Raw genomic sequence first — 15312 nt, forward strand, 5'->3', positions numbered from 1 at the left:
ATGAAATGTATAACTTGATGACATAAATGACAATTTTTCATTTTAAACAAATAAACAATAATAACTTCAGTCAGTATTAATGGCGTAACATCCTATCCCTTAAATACATACTGATTCCAATGACAACGCCATTACATGTGTGCGGTCAGATACTGGTTAAAGTTACACACACTTGTATTGCTCTGTATCTAATATTCAATCTGAAAATATAAAAGTATCTCAGACAAGTAACTCAAGTCATAATGTCTCCATTCAAGTCACAAGTATTTAGTATCATGTCATTTATTTTCTGTAAAAAAAAAATGCATCAAAACAGTACATTTAGCCGACTCAAGTCCAAGTTACGATAACATGGGTCAATATCTCTATGACCAACTCATATAATAAAGTACAAACCTCAAATTTATATTTAAAAAGGTTGCCATATGGAGGTGATGTCATTTTGTTATGTGCTTTTTTCTACTATCTAAAACTGGACAAATGACTTAATGCTGGTTCACCGAACAGTTTAATGTTGCGGTGTGAATCAATTTCATATCAGCTACCTGGTTACATCTTTAGATTAAGGTTATATCTGGTAATATAAAACATTTAACAATAATACCAATTTAAAACAATCTCTTTAAGAACCTTTTATTGCTCATCCTTCCAATGTTAATCTCAATGCATATCACTGCATAACTGTGCGTTTACAATTGACATAGAAACAGGAAGTGTGACCTCTTTTGAAAATGGAAAAAGGAAATGCTGGTATTGAGTGATTTTGATAAAGTCCCCTAAATACAATTGAACGCAGCAGACATCACACATCATCACTGACATCAACAGAACACACTAAAAAAGGTAGAAATCTTAAAGCAATCAATGCCACAGACATGTTTATTTGACCATTTGTTTTTAGGTGGACCAAACTTCCAAAAACTAAAGCTCATTTGTAGCCATAGTTAAGTCCCTTTAACGGTAATAATGCCAAAAAAGTGTGATTAAAAAAACGGGCAGAGAAAAAATATCTTTCTAAAGTCAAATATACAATCCACTAAACATGTTGTCACACATGAAAAACAGACAAAATGGCAAAACACAGAATCCATAAATATCCAGAGCATTTAACGGTCATCTCCTCCAGGATTCATTGATGCTGTTCTGAATTGCACCTTCTCTTGACAGCCTAATATTATTAAACTCTTCTAGGACTAGAGTTGTAACGATGAGTAGGCGAGTCTGTTTTGAATAATGGATTAGTCCTTTTAGAAAGGCTTTTTCAGCCTCTTCAAGATGGACATTTCCTGCTTCTCTCTTTTTTTGGATCATGTGAAATTGATTAATTTGGGGTTTGAAACGACAAAACATGACATCTAAAGACATCACCTTGGACATAGAGAAACTGTCTGACATTTTATATATAAAAAAAAACAGATCCATTCTCTCAGCTACATTGTTGTCTGGCTTCACAACTTCTTATATTCTTCACACCTTTAACATGTAATCAATTGATTTAATTGTTGAAACAATTCCTGGCTTATTTCAAATGTAGTCAGACCGTGACCGGGGCTTTTTCGTTTTACCTGTGGAATCATATTCTAACACAAATGACCAGTGCAGACGACTAGCCGTCTCCTTCAAAGTCTAGAGTTTGTATGATTAATTGAGCTAAACCCAAAGCAAAGTGTAGCATTAAGCTAGTGTATGAGAGACACGCATACAGATAAATACTTCTGCAACCATATAACCTTCAAAATTAAGTTTCAGGTTTTTCTAGGTAGCATTTTCACGAATCCTCCAACCACGTCTAAATAATAAAACCAATTGGAAAAACAAGATCATTTTGTCAAGAAAAAACAAATCATTTATGTACAAAGTAAAGGACACAGGCTAATGTTGGAACTTCCCAGAACAACAATGCACACCAAATATTAATGTGAAAAATAAACAGTGTTTAAAAGTCTTTGACATAGGCTTTTGTGCATTCATATTCCAGCTGTATTAAAGAAATGTAATTCTGCCATCAAAAGGCATTACAGGTAAATCAGTTTTTATTTAGCTAGTGATCGATTACATAATTTAAACTGATGTGAAGGAATTTGTGATAAGAGCCATAATGACTGGCCTAAGATCATGGAGCACAGCGGTGGGAATGATGCCTGCTCAGAGAAGACGGCTCCTCATCCAGAGGTCTTCACATCTCTCCTTGCTTCTGTATGCCTTATGCTACTACCATTTTGTTTTGCTGTGTTGCTAAAGCTTTATATTTTAGCAGAGAAGGCGAAGTATTCACGTGTTAATGTAGGAAGTCTGTGGACAGGAGATAGGTGATGGTACTTCAATATACACATGCCTGTTGCTCTGACCTTCTCTTAAAATTGTGTAGCCTTTCTTGTTTCAGAAACATCCTCAAGCTGTGCCTGTGGACAGAAAATACAAATCATTACTTAGTTCATCATAAACACATTTAGTAGAGATCACCGAATGCAATTTTCTTGGCCGATTCCAATTATCTTTTGTCTGACGTGATTTCCATATTTTTTCTAAAAAACAAAATTAAAAGTATACACAAAAAATGTGTTGTAACTTTTCTGTAAAGGAAGATTAAACTGTATAATCCTACAGAGATTAATCAGAGAAAGTATCATTCTATACTGCGTAAATTGGCCAATAAGCTGTGAGATTTGATGTAACATTTATATATTCAGGAAACGTGTGAATGATTATTTCTTTTTATAGTGTGTATTTATATTATGCAGTTGCTTTTACTTAAAATGAGTCTATCCAAAGAAATCTTAAGAAAGCTACACAACTGTACTGTACTTACACTCTTCCCCATCGGTTAGGACTAATGCCTGGAGAATATCTGAAAGGGAGACTATTCCCTTCACCACTTCCTGCTCGTCCACCACCACCAGTCTGTGCACCTGAGGGAAACACCACAATCAACGTCACTCTCACCTCTGGAAAACTGTATTTCTACAATGGCCAGAAGAATTTATACAGAAACTGATAGAGGACATGCCAGGTGTCAGTAGTTGTGTTGATAACAAAGTGTCTTCAAGTGTTTTGTTTGAGTTTCTATTTAATGCAAAATCAGAGAAAAGCTACTTGTAGCCTAAGGTACTATCACATGTGTTTACTCCCCCACTTAGTACTTTCATTTGAAAACAAATGGAGGAACATTTCTGTCACGGTTTGTCACAGGGCATTTAAACTCTGGACAGTTATAGCAAAAAGCAACAGGGCCATCAGCCAGAAGGCTACTCTGTGACACATGATGAAATCCAACGCTTACCTCGGCCTCCACCAGTCTGTTGATGATGGCCTCCAGGGTCTCGTGCCTGTTGCAGGTCAGCACTCCTTCAAAGTACTGAGAACGGTGCTGCAAGGCTTTTGTCACCGTCAGGTCCAGGTTGTTGTACGTCTTCTCTGCTGCCAGATTCTGCAGCAACACAGGTCTTTCAGTTAAATATGTTACGTTTCACAAAAAAGTTTGAAAGAAATACAGTGGCAGTTTTAGCCTCATGTTTCAAATTCTTGTATATATATATATTCACATCTCAAGTAAGCCGGAGTAATATGAAGAAATCCTCTAAAATACTATATGAAATATTGCTAAAATTAATTTGTAAACTGAACATTTTGGACTGTTGGGCAAATCAAGCAAACATTTGTATGCATTAATCTGGGCATTTGGAAATTATACAAGCATCTTTGTGCATGTAAAATAAAAAACATGATAAAAGATTAATAACAACTTACTATAACATCAAATTTTGAGTATATATCCACCACATGACCTGCAGGAGAAGCACCATATTAGTTCACAAACAAACACAATTAAAGAGGTCTTTGTCATTGATGCAAAACCAACCAGGGTGTCATTTCAAACTGCCCTCATACCTTTTTCATCCACGACGGGGAGCGCCGACACTCGCTGTTCAACAAAAATACCCAGTGCCGTGTACAGCGGTGTGTCTGTGCGGACCACTGCTATGTTTTTGAACGTTCCGATGTTCAGGTCCTCTAAGGTTTGTCCCAGGAAAGATGGTTTTGGCATCTCTGATATCTGGAAACAATAACAAGAGATTGTGTACGCTTTATCAAAACTGAGGGAGATTGGATGTCTATGTAAATATTGTTAGATTTATAACTTTTTCCTTAACTGTAGCAAATAGTCAGGCTTGGAATTGCGCGCGCGCGTGCGCGCGTGCGTGCGCGTGCGTGTGTGTGTGTGTGTGTGTGTGAGAGTCTCTTTAATCAACTCCTCACAGAGCTCTGGTCAGAAACTGGACAAAAGTTAAACATGTACAAACCACAGACTGTCATGGCGAATACAATCGCTGCTTTAATTCTGTCTTTAGGACGTTGTTGTGAGTTTGGACGGAGCAGCTACAGGTTAGTTTAGCCTGATTGATCCATTCAGAAAACAGACTTGGCAAAGCATTAATTCATGTTTTTTACTAACCGGTATCAGTATGTCAGTTACTTCAGCATCATTTTGAAACGTGTATTACAACTGAATCACTGCAAAATAGGTTAATTTTGTCGTAGTTGGTTTCCACCACAGTATTTACATTGAAATAAGCCCCGCCCCCTCTCCAGCGCGTCCTGTTTGAATGACAGGAGTAAACACAGCTGACAGCCGCGGTGAAACTTCAGCGGTTAGAACAATGAGAATATTCGCATCGCGCCCGTTGTGAACGCAGCATAATGCAGTTCAGAAAACACTGTTCTGATGCTTTTAAAGCAACTTCGAGATTTTAGCAGTGTGAGGGTCACACAGGCCATGGTGGCCGTAGGAGGTACAATTATTTTTGGGGCATAACGGCCAGACCGAGGGGCTACGACGGCCATGGCCGTCATGGCCGCCGTGAAAATCCTACCCTGGTCTTTACTCTATACTCATCATCTGCCATTATGTTGAATGTATTCAATGCAGTACTGGTACGGAGCATGTAGAGATAACTTACAAAAAGCTTCAGGAACTTGAGAATCCTCTTGTGAGTGAGAATATAGAGTGTGTTCCCGGTCAGGGGGTCGATGACAGGCAGTCTGTGGATCTTATTCTTCAGCAGGGATGATACTGCATCATACAAACTGAGACACAGAGAAGATTAAAGAGGACTAAGTCAATCAAGGTGTTTTGGACAAAGCATGTTGTAAGATGAAAAAAGTGAAAAGGAAAAAAATCTAAAGAATAGCAAATAATGTTAGCTTTTCAATTATTGGTAAAATAGTGAGAAAAGTAATCTTTACAAGTTAAATACTAACAGAACTTCAAATCTCCCAGCATCTTTATTTAGATTTAGAAAACTTTGAAACTATTGGAGATATTGACTAATTCATGAAGTTAATATGAATTCTACTATCAATAACACAATTGTAGAAAAGCTGCTTGTAGCCTCATCTTATTGCCAGGTAGTGTTTGAGCTCTGCCTTTATAAACAGAGACCTTGGCCAAACCAAAAAGACGTGAAGGAAAATGTCAGACAGCTACATTTGTACAATCTCAAAGACATCTGCTGTGAGTCAGGCAACTTTAAGGAGAGACTCTCACAGGCTAAACTATCAGATGTCTCCGTGTGCATCATCTGTGTGTCCAGATAAGAGAACTCAAAACAAAATGTAAATGCCTTGAAGTACTTCTGTACAACAAAAGATGAATACAAAAAGAAATACACTCACCTCGCATTGGGAGAAATGCTAACCAAGGGTTTAAAAGAGTCTTGCAGGTACAACTCTATTACAAAAAAGAAAGAAAATACAATCAAGACTTTCAAAATTCCACAAGTTCATTTAAAGAAGTATTATATATCATTACATATTAATTCAACTAAATCACCTCGCCATGTTTCAATTTTGTGTTCTTCCAACTCGTATATCTGGACCTAAAGGATAACAAGGAGAGAAAGGGTTGACTTATTCAAGATGATCTGAGAAAGGGCTGCAACTAAAGATCTTGGTTATGATAGATGAAGCTGTAGATACATTTAGAAATTGATAGATTAATTGTTTGGTCTATAAAATGATAGACAACAAGGAAAAAGGTCCATCCCAGATTAGGAAAAGTCCATGGAGATGTATACAAGTCCATGGAGATGTTTAAAAGTCTTGCTTTGTCAGTCCAAAAAAACAAAGACGTTTAGAATGAAAAAGAGAGGAGCGGGAAATCTCAAGATTTGAGAGCCTAAAAACAGCCATTTCTGACATGTTTTCATGCATTACTTGAATCTGTTATCCGAGTAGTTGGTGATCAATTTTCTGTTCTGACTAATCATTAAGTCAACTGATAATTGCAGCTCTAGAATCAAACAAGCTTGAAAAGTTCTAAGGTCACATTCCTATTAGATAAAACACAGACTGACAAATTCATCCCGAAATTCATCTTCGAGTTGTAAAATGTTATACCTCATTATATCATTCTAGGTCGGTAACCATTTAGTGTCCACAATCTTACCAATGGAGATTTGTAGTAGCGATGAAGGATGTTAATAAAGTCTGTGATGGTCAACATACCTATGGAGATGCATGAAGAGAATCAAGTCAAACCTTTATTTCATTTTGTCTTACACAGAGTGAAAGTGTACCAAAGGAAAATTGTCCTTACCGACGAAGCACTGCTTCTTGCTGTCCCACAGAGGCGCTGCTCTTACCCCATTAGAAACAAGGGCAAAAAAGGCTTTCTTCACCTGTGAAATAATTACAGCAAATAGTTCAGTTTACATTAGCCAATGACAGATAGATTTCATTTATGAAATGTAAAGTTTATTTTTTACCTGAAGTGATGTATCGAACACAACAAGTTTGGAGCTGGTAGGTACGAGGTCATAACACCGATGGGACTTCATAAACCTGGTGTACACATTGTGCTCTGGGTCTTAAGGAATGACAGAGACAATTCAGGACAATTATTTGCTGTTTTTAGACATGACTGTTTCTGACTTTGGTGTCGATGTATTTCTACATTAGTTTACCTTCTATGGCAGGGTCCTTTTTGCCCTCAAGATCATCAATAGCCACTGGAATCTGAAATAAAGAGATAAAGGTCTTTAACATTCAGTTGTCTGTGTGAACTTAATAAGTGAATGTGTATGGGTCAACTGTAATTATTTAGAAGCCTGCATAATATGGCCAAATAATCCTCAGATAAGCTAATGTAATGATCCAAAACTATGCAGCAACACTTAGGCTAGGCATGTGGTTTAACATGTTTATGATTTGAGCTTAGGTGCAACCCTAAACATTGTTACGTTTATGTATAATGTTGTTAAAAGCTAACTTTGGAGTAGGATTAATAAATGGGCAGCTGGGTTAAAGTTAAATTAATGTGAGTGGATCGTGTCGGTAAAAATGTGTATGTTGTATGCTTCCATGGGTCAAACCTAACGTTATGTATTAGGTTGTTGTCAATGTGCATTTATCAAGGTCTCACTAACATTTGGTTCACAACATTATTACCCATTATACGCACTGACTCGTTGATTAAAACTGATTATAGCTAATTAGTTGCAGCTACTGTGCCTGCTATCAACAAGTTTAACAACTTGAGCTAAGCACAACCCTTTACCTGCTTCAGAAATGTGATCCATGGCTGTAGTTGTATCCGCAGGCGTAAACGATTAATTTGGCAGTAGTGTTATAAAATAAGCTAAACCTTTTTGGCAAACCAACGGAGAGTGTCCTCGTTGTTGAAGTTATGTGTAAAACTGAATAAACTCCACTTTTAAACATTATTATAAGATTAGCATTAAGCATTAGCAACAAGCTAGCTGCTAGTCTGTTGACATTAAGGAGCCAGTCGAGGTGACTTAATTCGGCTGTGGCTTTTACTTTGGTGGCACTAGTAAGGTTTTATTGTACACTATGTCTTGGTTATCTTATATGCTAACTCTACAACGATACCGGGGGAAAGTAAAACATCGTTTTTGCTCTTCCTGGCGGTTTGCTAAAGTTAGTAACAAGTGAGCTAACGTTAGATTGAGAACTACTTTTCCAAGAATTAGCTAATTTACTTAGCTGCTAACATTAGCTTACTTCTGAAAGTCAGGTTATAACTAAGGTGAAAAGGGATTAATTACAAAACCGTACAATATCCACGCTTAAGTAGGCTAGATACACTTACACACTCCATATTCCATTCACGGTTTCTCCTTCCTGTAGCCGGGTTCGTTTACAGCCGGTGGGATCTTGCAGTCAGAACCACGCAGAGACAGCAAGCGCATTTCGTTGCATCTGCAGGCAGTGGCAAGTACTTCCGGCAACTGCCACAGAGGCCGCTACCCATGTAACGGCGTTAAGTAATCAGAATACAAAAATCAAGTAGCCTGTAACTGTATTCAGCTCGCGTTACATTTGAAAAAACAACTAATCTGATTACAGTTACTTTAGTAAACCTGAAGTGAATACATTTTGGAATACTTATTGGAATTATTGGTGGAAAAGTTTCCTCACAAAATGTAATATTCATTACCGGCAGAACTTGTGCACAGCGCAGCAGCATGTCTGTGAGGCCCCGCCCCCGCACGCAGATGAGAGAGACAGATCTCTTTTTAAATAATTGAAAGTTAGAAAATGACAGATGGTTCGATAAAACGTGCAAGATAACGTTTATGAAGCATTTCTTTATTTTCGAAATGATGACTTTTCATAACGGGATCAAATCAAAGTGAATGGCCTGCTGCTGCTGAAGGCATGTGGCAAATATAACTGTCCTTTGCCTAATTTATAAAGTAAACCTTGCAATCAGTTACAGCTGCCCTAAGTCTGTAGCCAAGTCTAATAACACCAGTGCCCACGTTGCTGTGTCGATACAGATATTTATTTGTTAATTATTTGTCTTTACTAGTCATAATGCACCTGGTTTATCGTAGCAAGCAGTGGAAACTCCCCTCAAGAAGCGACAATTGCCAGGGGCGTTGCAACCGTTGCAACCCTCACTCGCCAATATTTCATCTTAAATATAGCACGTTTGTTTATTTTAGCAAACCATGCTCCAAGTAAAATTGAATAGAAATGATAATGTATAATCTTTTTGAAAAATAGAGATCGCACATCAGTCCTGTGTACAGATCAGTTCGATAAAGTCATGCCTAAACAGCGACATTTTACACGATAAATACGGGTTTAAATAGCAGCATTTGCCACGGAAGGCGAGTCACAGCTAAAGTAAACCTTCTCTTACTCTGGCATCTTGTGGCAACTCCCGTTGAGCAGCGGCAGATGCCTCCGCAAGTTGTGGCATCGGTGGCATATGCCGGAAGTACTTGCCACAGATGCCACGGAGTAGTGGCCTCTGTGGCAGATGCCGGAAGTACTCGCCACTGCCTGCAGATGCCACGAAATGAGCCAGGCCCTACTGCAGAAACGAGAAACTTGAATGGCTGGCATTCGTTACCGTAGTTCATGTAGTGTTATCGCACCAAAATGTAATATCTGAATAACTACCACATTATAACTAAGTGAATGTAAAACTTAAGGATACAGTTATGAAGACATATCTGACCATTACATTTATTATTAAAATGTCTATTTCCACTGGGTGACTAATTTCAATTGATTTTGACACCATCTCACAACACTCCTGAAATAACATGACTTTCTGAAGCACAATTTTAAATGTCTGCTGTTTAAAATCTCAAATTAGATCTATTGCCCATCTATATTTTGATTATTATTTAATGGGAACTGTCCATAATCAAAGAGTCATTCGAAGTCAATCAAAGACTAATATCACTCCAGGGTGATAGCAGGACACCCCATCTAGTCACTCAGAGAGAATCAGGACAATCTTATGTAGAGTTTCAAAATAAAAGACCTTTGAAGTCTCATATATGAGCTATCATCCCTCCGTTTTTAGATAAGAATAAAACAAAAACTCTCCAGTATCAAATACTTATTTCACTTCAGGGTGATAGCAGGACACCCCGTCTAGTCACTCAGAGAGAATCAGGACCATCTGAGTTTCTGAAGTTTTACATTCACTCATAATAATAGTTATAATGTGGTAGTTATACGTAGTTTGTTTTGAATTATTATTTATCACATTATATAGTATATATTTCTTAATTTAAGCTCCAGTATATATGAATATGTTTGGTATGTTTTTTTAGGTATGTTTGTTATTGACCGAGTAAGCGCTTTTATTTTGAAGGCAGTTTTTCCAGGCCTCTACCTAAAGCATAGGATATTCGTGCACCGCAATACAACGTGCGGGCTGGCTTGAGTGTGTTTTCCGAAGTGGAGGCTGGCTTGACCGCAGTTCTAAATAGGCGACCCCTACTGTAATCCAGCTCAAACCAGCACAAGGACACATGAAATGAGTAACAGATTTATTTATATACAAAACTGTTTACAGCAAGATTTCTGAATTAACATTGACCCACAAGAGGATATTGGTGTCCAGGTGCACAACACCACCTGCACAGTGGTATCAAGTCAACAGAAGGAAAAAAACTAACCCTTTAAGAGCACCTTGAGTCATGAAGGGAAGAAGATGAGGGAGTTTGAGGAACTGTAAGGCACAGGACACAGCATCACCAGCTAAATTCAACCATCATTATCAATCAACTACTCAGCAAAGCACTTAAAAAATTACCCACTACAGGTTTAACATGAGGATTATGGGGGGAAATCCATGTTGTGTCATGTTTTGCCAGGCTACAAAATCTATGAAAAAAAACGTATTAAGGATCTCAAGCATCTGTAAGTGATCATGAAAGTCCAAAATGTGAATTAAATGGACTGCATGCCATTCTGGCTTGGTTTAATAAAGCCAGTTTAAACCATCATATCAAAACCATGAGATCAAAGATAACTGAACTAAATGTGTAGCCTTGAGACACTCGAATAGTCTTACGCAGTGTTACAATGTAATTTGAAAAATGCAACTCAACAATGTTCATAATTATAATGCATTTATAAGAATATAATCTACTTGGAATATTGAAAGGAGAGCAAACCTGCACCACTCAAAAATAACCAATAGTATCAAACCAATGACTAAGATTCTATTGATATTGTATAAAAAGGCCATAACTGGTAAATACCAAAAATCTATTCCAACCTAAACTACAATTATTTGAGGGTTGCCCATGACATCTTTATTACAGTCAGTAAGGAGAAATTAAACTGTATAAACAACTGAAGAGGACTAATGTGCTTAGCGGAAGAGCTTAAAATGTGAGTTTTTAGATATACAAATAGATTCCTCCATCATGAAGACAAAGTTCAAGAGTTCATTGGCGAAAGGTACCTGAAGATAAGTGGAACAATTACAGTGAGAAAAACTGTGAAACAAGTGATATTTCTTATGTTCAATTTCCTCCAGGGTCTTTAAGGAACTCCATTTGTAAGAGATACTGACATTTTAACACCACATTTAAAGCAATGTGAACTGTGACTCTCAATCACTGTCAAAAAAAAGAAATAATACCAGTCCTTAAAGAATGTTATTTACCAGCCCTACCTTTACATTAACTCAACTAATCAAAGAGTTAGAAGATATAAGCCAATGATGTCTCAAACATCATCTTTAGAAGTAATTGCCATAATACACTTAATAAAGAATTTGATGCAATTAATTGGGACTAATATGTCTGGAAATATGTTTTTGTTTTCTGGGCATTTGAATAGATGTTATGTTTAAGATTACATTTCAGTATTTAAAGAAAGTATTTACTGTCAGTAATTCTTTGTCTAAAACAAAGATTAATCTTGCTCTTAGAAACTTTTCCTTGCGGTTACAATATGTGGGATGGTTTTATCGACTGTCGGGCCAGTTGGCTTGCTATGTAAATCAATCAAGCATCACAATGGAGCAGAAAAGTTCCACTGCAGTGTCTTGGTGTCGGTGAGGTCACGATTGGCCAGCTGGTGAAGTTGTGCCTCTTGTCTTCAGCAAATGAGCTGACTGATGTCCTGGATACACTTTCACATCACAGCACACTTTTTCTCCTCTGGAGGTCCATTTCCATCAGCTTTCTCCATCTCCAAAATGATCCGCTTAAAAACCTCCACAGCAGTCTGCATTGCAAGAATGTTGTAATCAGTGTGATGAAACATATTGAAATGAAATTCCTTTTGTGAATCTTTGTCAGAATGATCATCGATTAATTGGAAATATCTGTCATTACCTCATTTTCCTTGGCTGAGGACTCTATGAATGCAGCTCCCCAGGAATCAGCAAGTTTCTTTCCCTCCTCTGGCTTGATAACCCTGGCAAAATAGAAATGGAAACTTCAGTTACGGAAAACTCCTTTAGTATTGGAATAAACAGGTACTAGGTTAACATAATCCATTTTTAGGTCTTCCGTTTTCATGAAAAATGTCTGACTGTATTATTAATTGTATTTTCAATGACAGTAACATCATGCAGTTTAGATTCTAAATATATTCAATAATCTTGATTACCTTTCCATGTGGAGATCTTTTTTGTTCCCTACAAGAACAGTTGGGACCCTTTAAAAAATAAAAATAAAAACTTGTTGGAAAACAAAAAACACTTACAAAATAAAAAAAGACCATTTTGGAAGCATTGTATTTTAAAGATCAAACTAAACTTACTGAATCTTCCCAACCATGTCTAGTAGCTTGTCGTGTAGAACCTGTACAACTTCAAAACTGAGCAGGGACAGAAATCAAAGTATTTTTAGAAAAATATATATACTTATGAACATTTGTTTAAAGAAATGGGCAAACAGGCACCCAATGATTTTGAATACAGCACTGAAATAGATGAAACTGTGGGTTATCACAACAGTAGTTTTAACCCTTTTAAATATTTTTGTTCTAGGAATAAAGTATCAACAAAAGTAAAGTCTGTATGTTTGAACACATTCCTATCATTAATTGTGAGACACAAAGTGTAGTCTACATAATATAGAAGGTTTTAAGACTAGTTACAGTGTGTTCCTATTCATACAGATATGAAAAAGAAACATCCACTCACCTTTTATTGGAAGTCACTGCGTAGACAAGGACATACCCATGGATGTCCATTGAGTGGGATTGGTGAAAAATTGAGTACTCATCCTACAGACGGAAGGGAAAAAAAGTTAATATAATCTCATTGGGCATTAAAGTTACCAACCACAACACATCACTAAATGGAGTCGCACATACAGGATTATCACTTCAAATTGTACATCCACATTTGAATACTACGCAGTTTAGGTTAAGCTCTTTTTGCATTTCTATTCATACTGTTTAAAATGTGTGTTTATGCATAGATGCTGATAAAGATTAGGGTACACTGCTTATATTCATATTTTACTATTTGTAAAATTAGATTCCCATTGTGGGTTGTGTGTGAATTTTTCAGATTTGTGTGGTCCAAACATTTCCAATAACTCTAAAGCCTTGTACAAGTACAAAATCAAAATGTATAGGAAAAATATATAATTAATAATTTCCAGATTTCAAATCAAGCTTTTTATCTAAATAAATATTATTGTTGTTGTTGTTGAGCCTTTCCCTTTCCTGCTTGCTGCACAAAAAGGGAGGAAAACACAGTTCTACAAGTAGGCCAGTCTAGCTTTTTAATCAACAAAATAACAACAAATATATATATATATATATATATTTTTTAAAGGGTGACAGTGGCATAAGAATTAGGAAAAAAAACAAGAGCTAAGTGCTTGTGTCAGATATGTTGGTAGATGAAGAACTTACTTGTCCAGCTGTATCAACCAGCTGAAGATTGAAGTCTTGACCATTCACGTTGACCAATTTGTTAAAGGCTGGGGAGAGGGATTAACAAAGATTTGTTTTATTAGATCAAGCCCTATATATCAATACTTTCTTAGCGGCAATATCTTACACATAATCTATTAATGACACATACTGTTTTCGATGGTGGGGTCATAGGAGTCAACAAATTGTCCTTCCACAAACTGTATTGTAAGAGACGACTTTCCTGTGAAGGGCAAAGAAACATAACATGGTTGTTGTTGTTGGGGACACAAATACTGTGTCAGTGTAGTAGCTTTCTGAAATATGTCATGTTTGTGTACGGAAACACTATTGTATTAAAAACTCTCAGATTATGTGTACAACCCGATAATAAAGACTAAATTAATTGTATTATTATTATAAAATAATTAACAGATATTAACTATTGGTGAAGTGATAGAGCTCTTAAGATACACAACCGGTTCTGCTACCACAGCTATCAAAATGTGTGATCCTATGTTCAGCTGTGGGGTCATTTCTCTTCTTTACAGCTATAAAGATTTGTGAATGCTTTTGATGCAACATTGTTGGTAATGTCTTCTTTAAATATTATAAATACCGTGGTAAAACATGATAAATAAACGGTTAACTCAGAATATGATTAGTCATTAGTGTGGCGCAATATCAGACACAAACATATTTTTAGAATATAAACGACTGATTTTAACTTGCTATGTTAATGGTGTATGTATTGTATGGTTAGAGGCTGATTTTATTAATTTCTCGACATTACATACTTGCTAGACTTCAACCCCCACTACTAGTCTCCATACTAGGATGTCACCGGCTGAGCTAACTTTGTTTTCACACAACACGTTACAAATAGTAACAGATGGCTTTAGGTATACCATCGGATAATGTTAATTGTTAGTGTGGTTTTGTTATCAACTTGCTGGGTAAACACACGGAGCACAAATAACATGGACGAATGTTATCTAGCGTGTGTTGTGTAATTACACATAAACAAAGCGTTAGCCTGTTAGCTAGCTAGCTTACTAACATTAGCTGCTCATCAGCTCGTGTGCTTTACTCACCTACAGACCTGTACCCTATAACAGCAATCTTTCGATGCTTTGGTTGAGGCATTTTGGTGAAAAAAGGAGTTCAAAAGGTTTTAATAACGTAGTACGCCACCTAGTTTTTTTACTATCTAAACAAACTTTTATCGCCACATTCGTCTCGCATCACGTGACAACAACAAACTTTTCGGAGCTGCCGCTCGAGCTCTCTGCTGGGCCTCGAGCTGGAAGTTCAGAGTTTAAGTACACAAAGTACAACTCCTATTTATTCAAAAAATCTCTCTTTCTGTGTGTAAAATGTAACTCGACATCGATCGTTAGTTTGAAATGTTGAAATTGTTGTCCAAACTGAAACTGAAATCGAAAAAAAAGTCTCGCTCAATGCGGTTACGATTAGCGAGTCGAGCTGACGGAAACTGTCATTGTGTAAGCACACCGTCGTAAAAACAGCCAATACGTCATAACTGACACATCTTGTACAGTAGAGGTCACTGTGCGCCCCAGACAAAGCAGATTTCTGACAGACAGCCTGTTCAGACTTTTTCAGTCTGTCCTTCAAGCTCAATCACCGATTACA

General features: G+C 36.9%; 2 protein-coding genes across 2 annotated transcripts; both read right to left on the reverse strand.

Moving 5' to 3' along the window:
* Positions 1-619: 619 nt before the first annotated feature.
* On the reverse strand, positions 620-8264 carry prkag1 (protein kinase, AMP-activated, gamma 1 non-catalytic subunit). The gene is made up of 13 exons (XM_079682140.1): positions 8111-8264; positions 6963-7014; positions 6765-6865; positions 6596-6677; positions 6446-6504; positions 5831-5876; positions 5674-5728; positions 4959-5085; positions 3889-4054; positions 3748-3785; positions 3281-3427; positions 2810-2909; positions 620-2402 (listed from the first exon to the last, which is right to left on the reverse strand). Exons 1-13 carry the CDS (start codon positions 8117-8119, stop codon positions 2392-2394), a joined length of 993 nt encoding a protein of 330 aa, XP_079538266.1. The 5' UTR covers positions 8120-8264; the 3' UTR covers positions 620-2391.
* Positions 8265-10302: 2038 nt separating this feature from the next.
* rhebl1 (Ras homolog, mTORC1 binding like 1) lies at positions 10303-15142 on the reverse strand. The gene is made up of 8 exons (XM_079682552.1): positions 14751-15142; positions 13829-13900; positions 13657-13724; positions 12935-13017; positions 12550-12606; positions 12397-12444; positions 12120-12201; positions 10303-12009 (listed from the first exon to the last, which is right to left on the reverse strand). Exons 1-8 carry the CDS (start codon positions 14800-14802, stop codon positions 11917-11919), a joined length of 555 nt encoding a protein of 184 aa, XP_079538678.1. The 5' UTR covers positions 14803-15142; the 3' UTR covers positions 10303-11916.
* Positions 15143-15312: the final 170 nt, after the last annotated feature.

The sequence above is a fragment of the Notothenia rossii genome, assembly GCF_949606895.1.
Source record: "Notothenia rossii genome assembly, chromosome: 5".
NCBI lineage: Eukaryota > Metazoa > Chordata > Actinopteri > Perciformes > Nototheniidae > Notothenia > Notothenia rossii.

Coding starts and splice junctions, on each gene's coding strand:
- prkag1 (XM_079682140.1), bottom strand. Junction 5,729..5,830: donor CAAAATTGAAACATGGCGAG/GTGATTTAGTTG, acceptor TTTTTGTAATAG/AGTTGTACCTGCAAGACTCT. Junction 3,428..3,747: donor ACTCAAAATTTGATGTTATA/GTAAGTTGTTAT, acceptor GTGTTGCTGCAG/AATCTGGCAGCAGAGAAGAC.
- rhebl1 (XM_079682552.1), bottom strand. CDS start 14,802: ATGCCTCAACCAAAGCATCGAAAGATTGCTGTTATAGGGTACAGGTCT. Junction 13,018..13,656: donor TGGTTGATACAGCTGGACAA/GTAAGTTCTTCA, acceptor TTCCGTCTGTAG/GATGAGTACTCAATTTTTCA. Junction 12,607..12,934: donor GCAGTGACTTCCAATAAAAG/GTGAGTGGATGT, acceptor GTCCCTGCTCAG/TTTTGAAGTTGTACAGGTTC.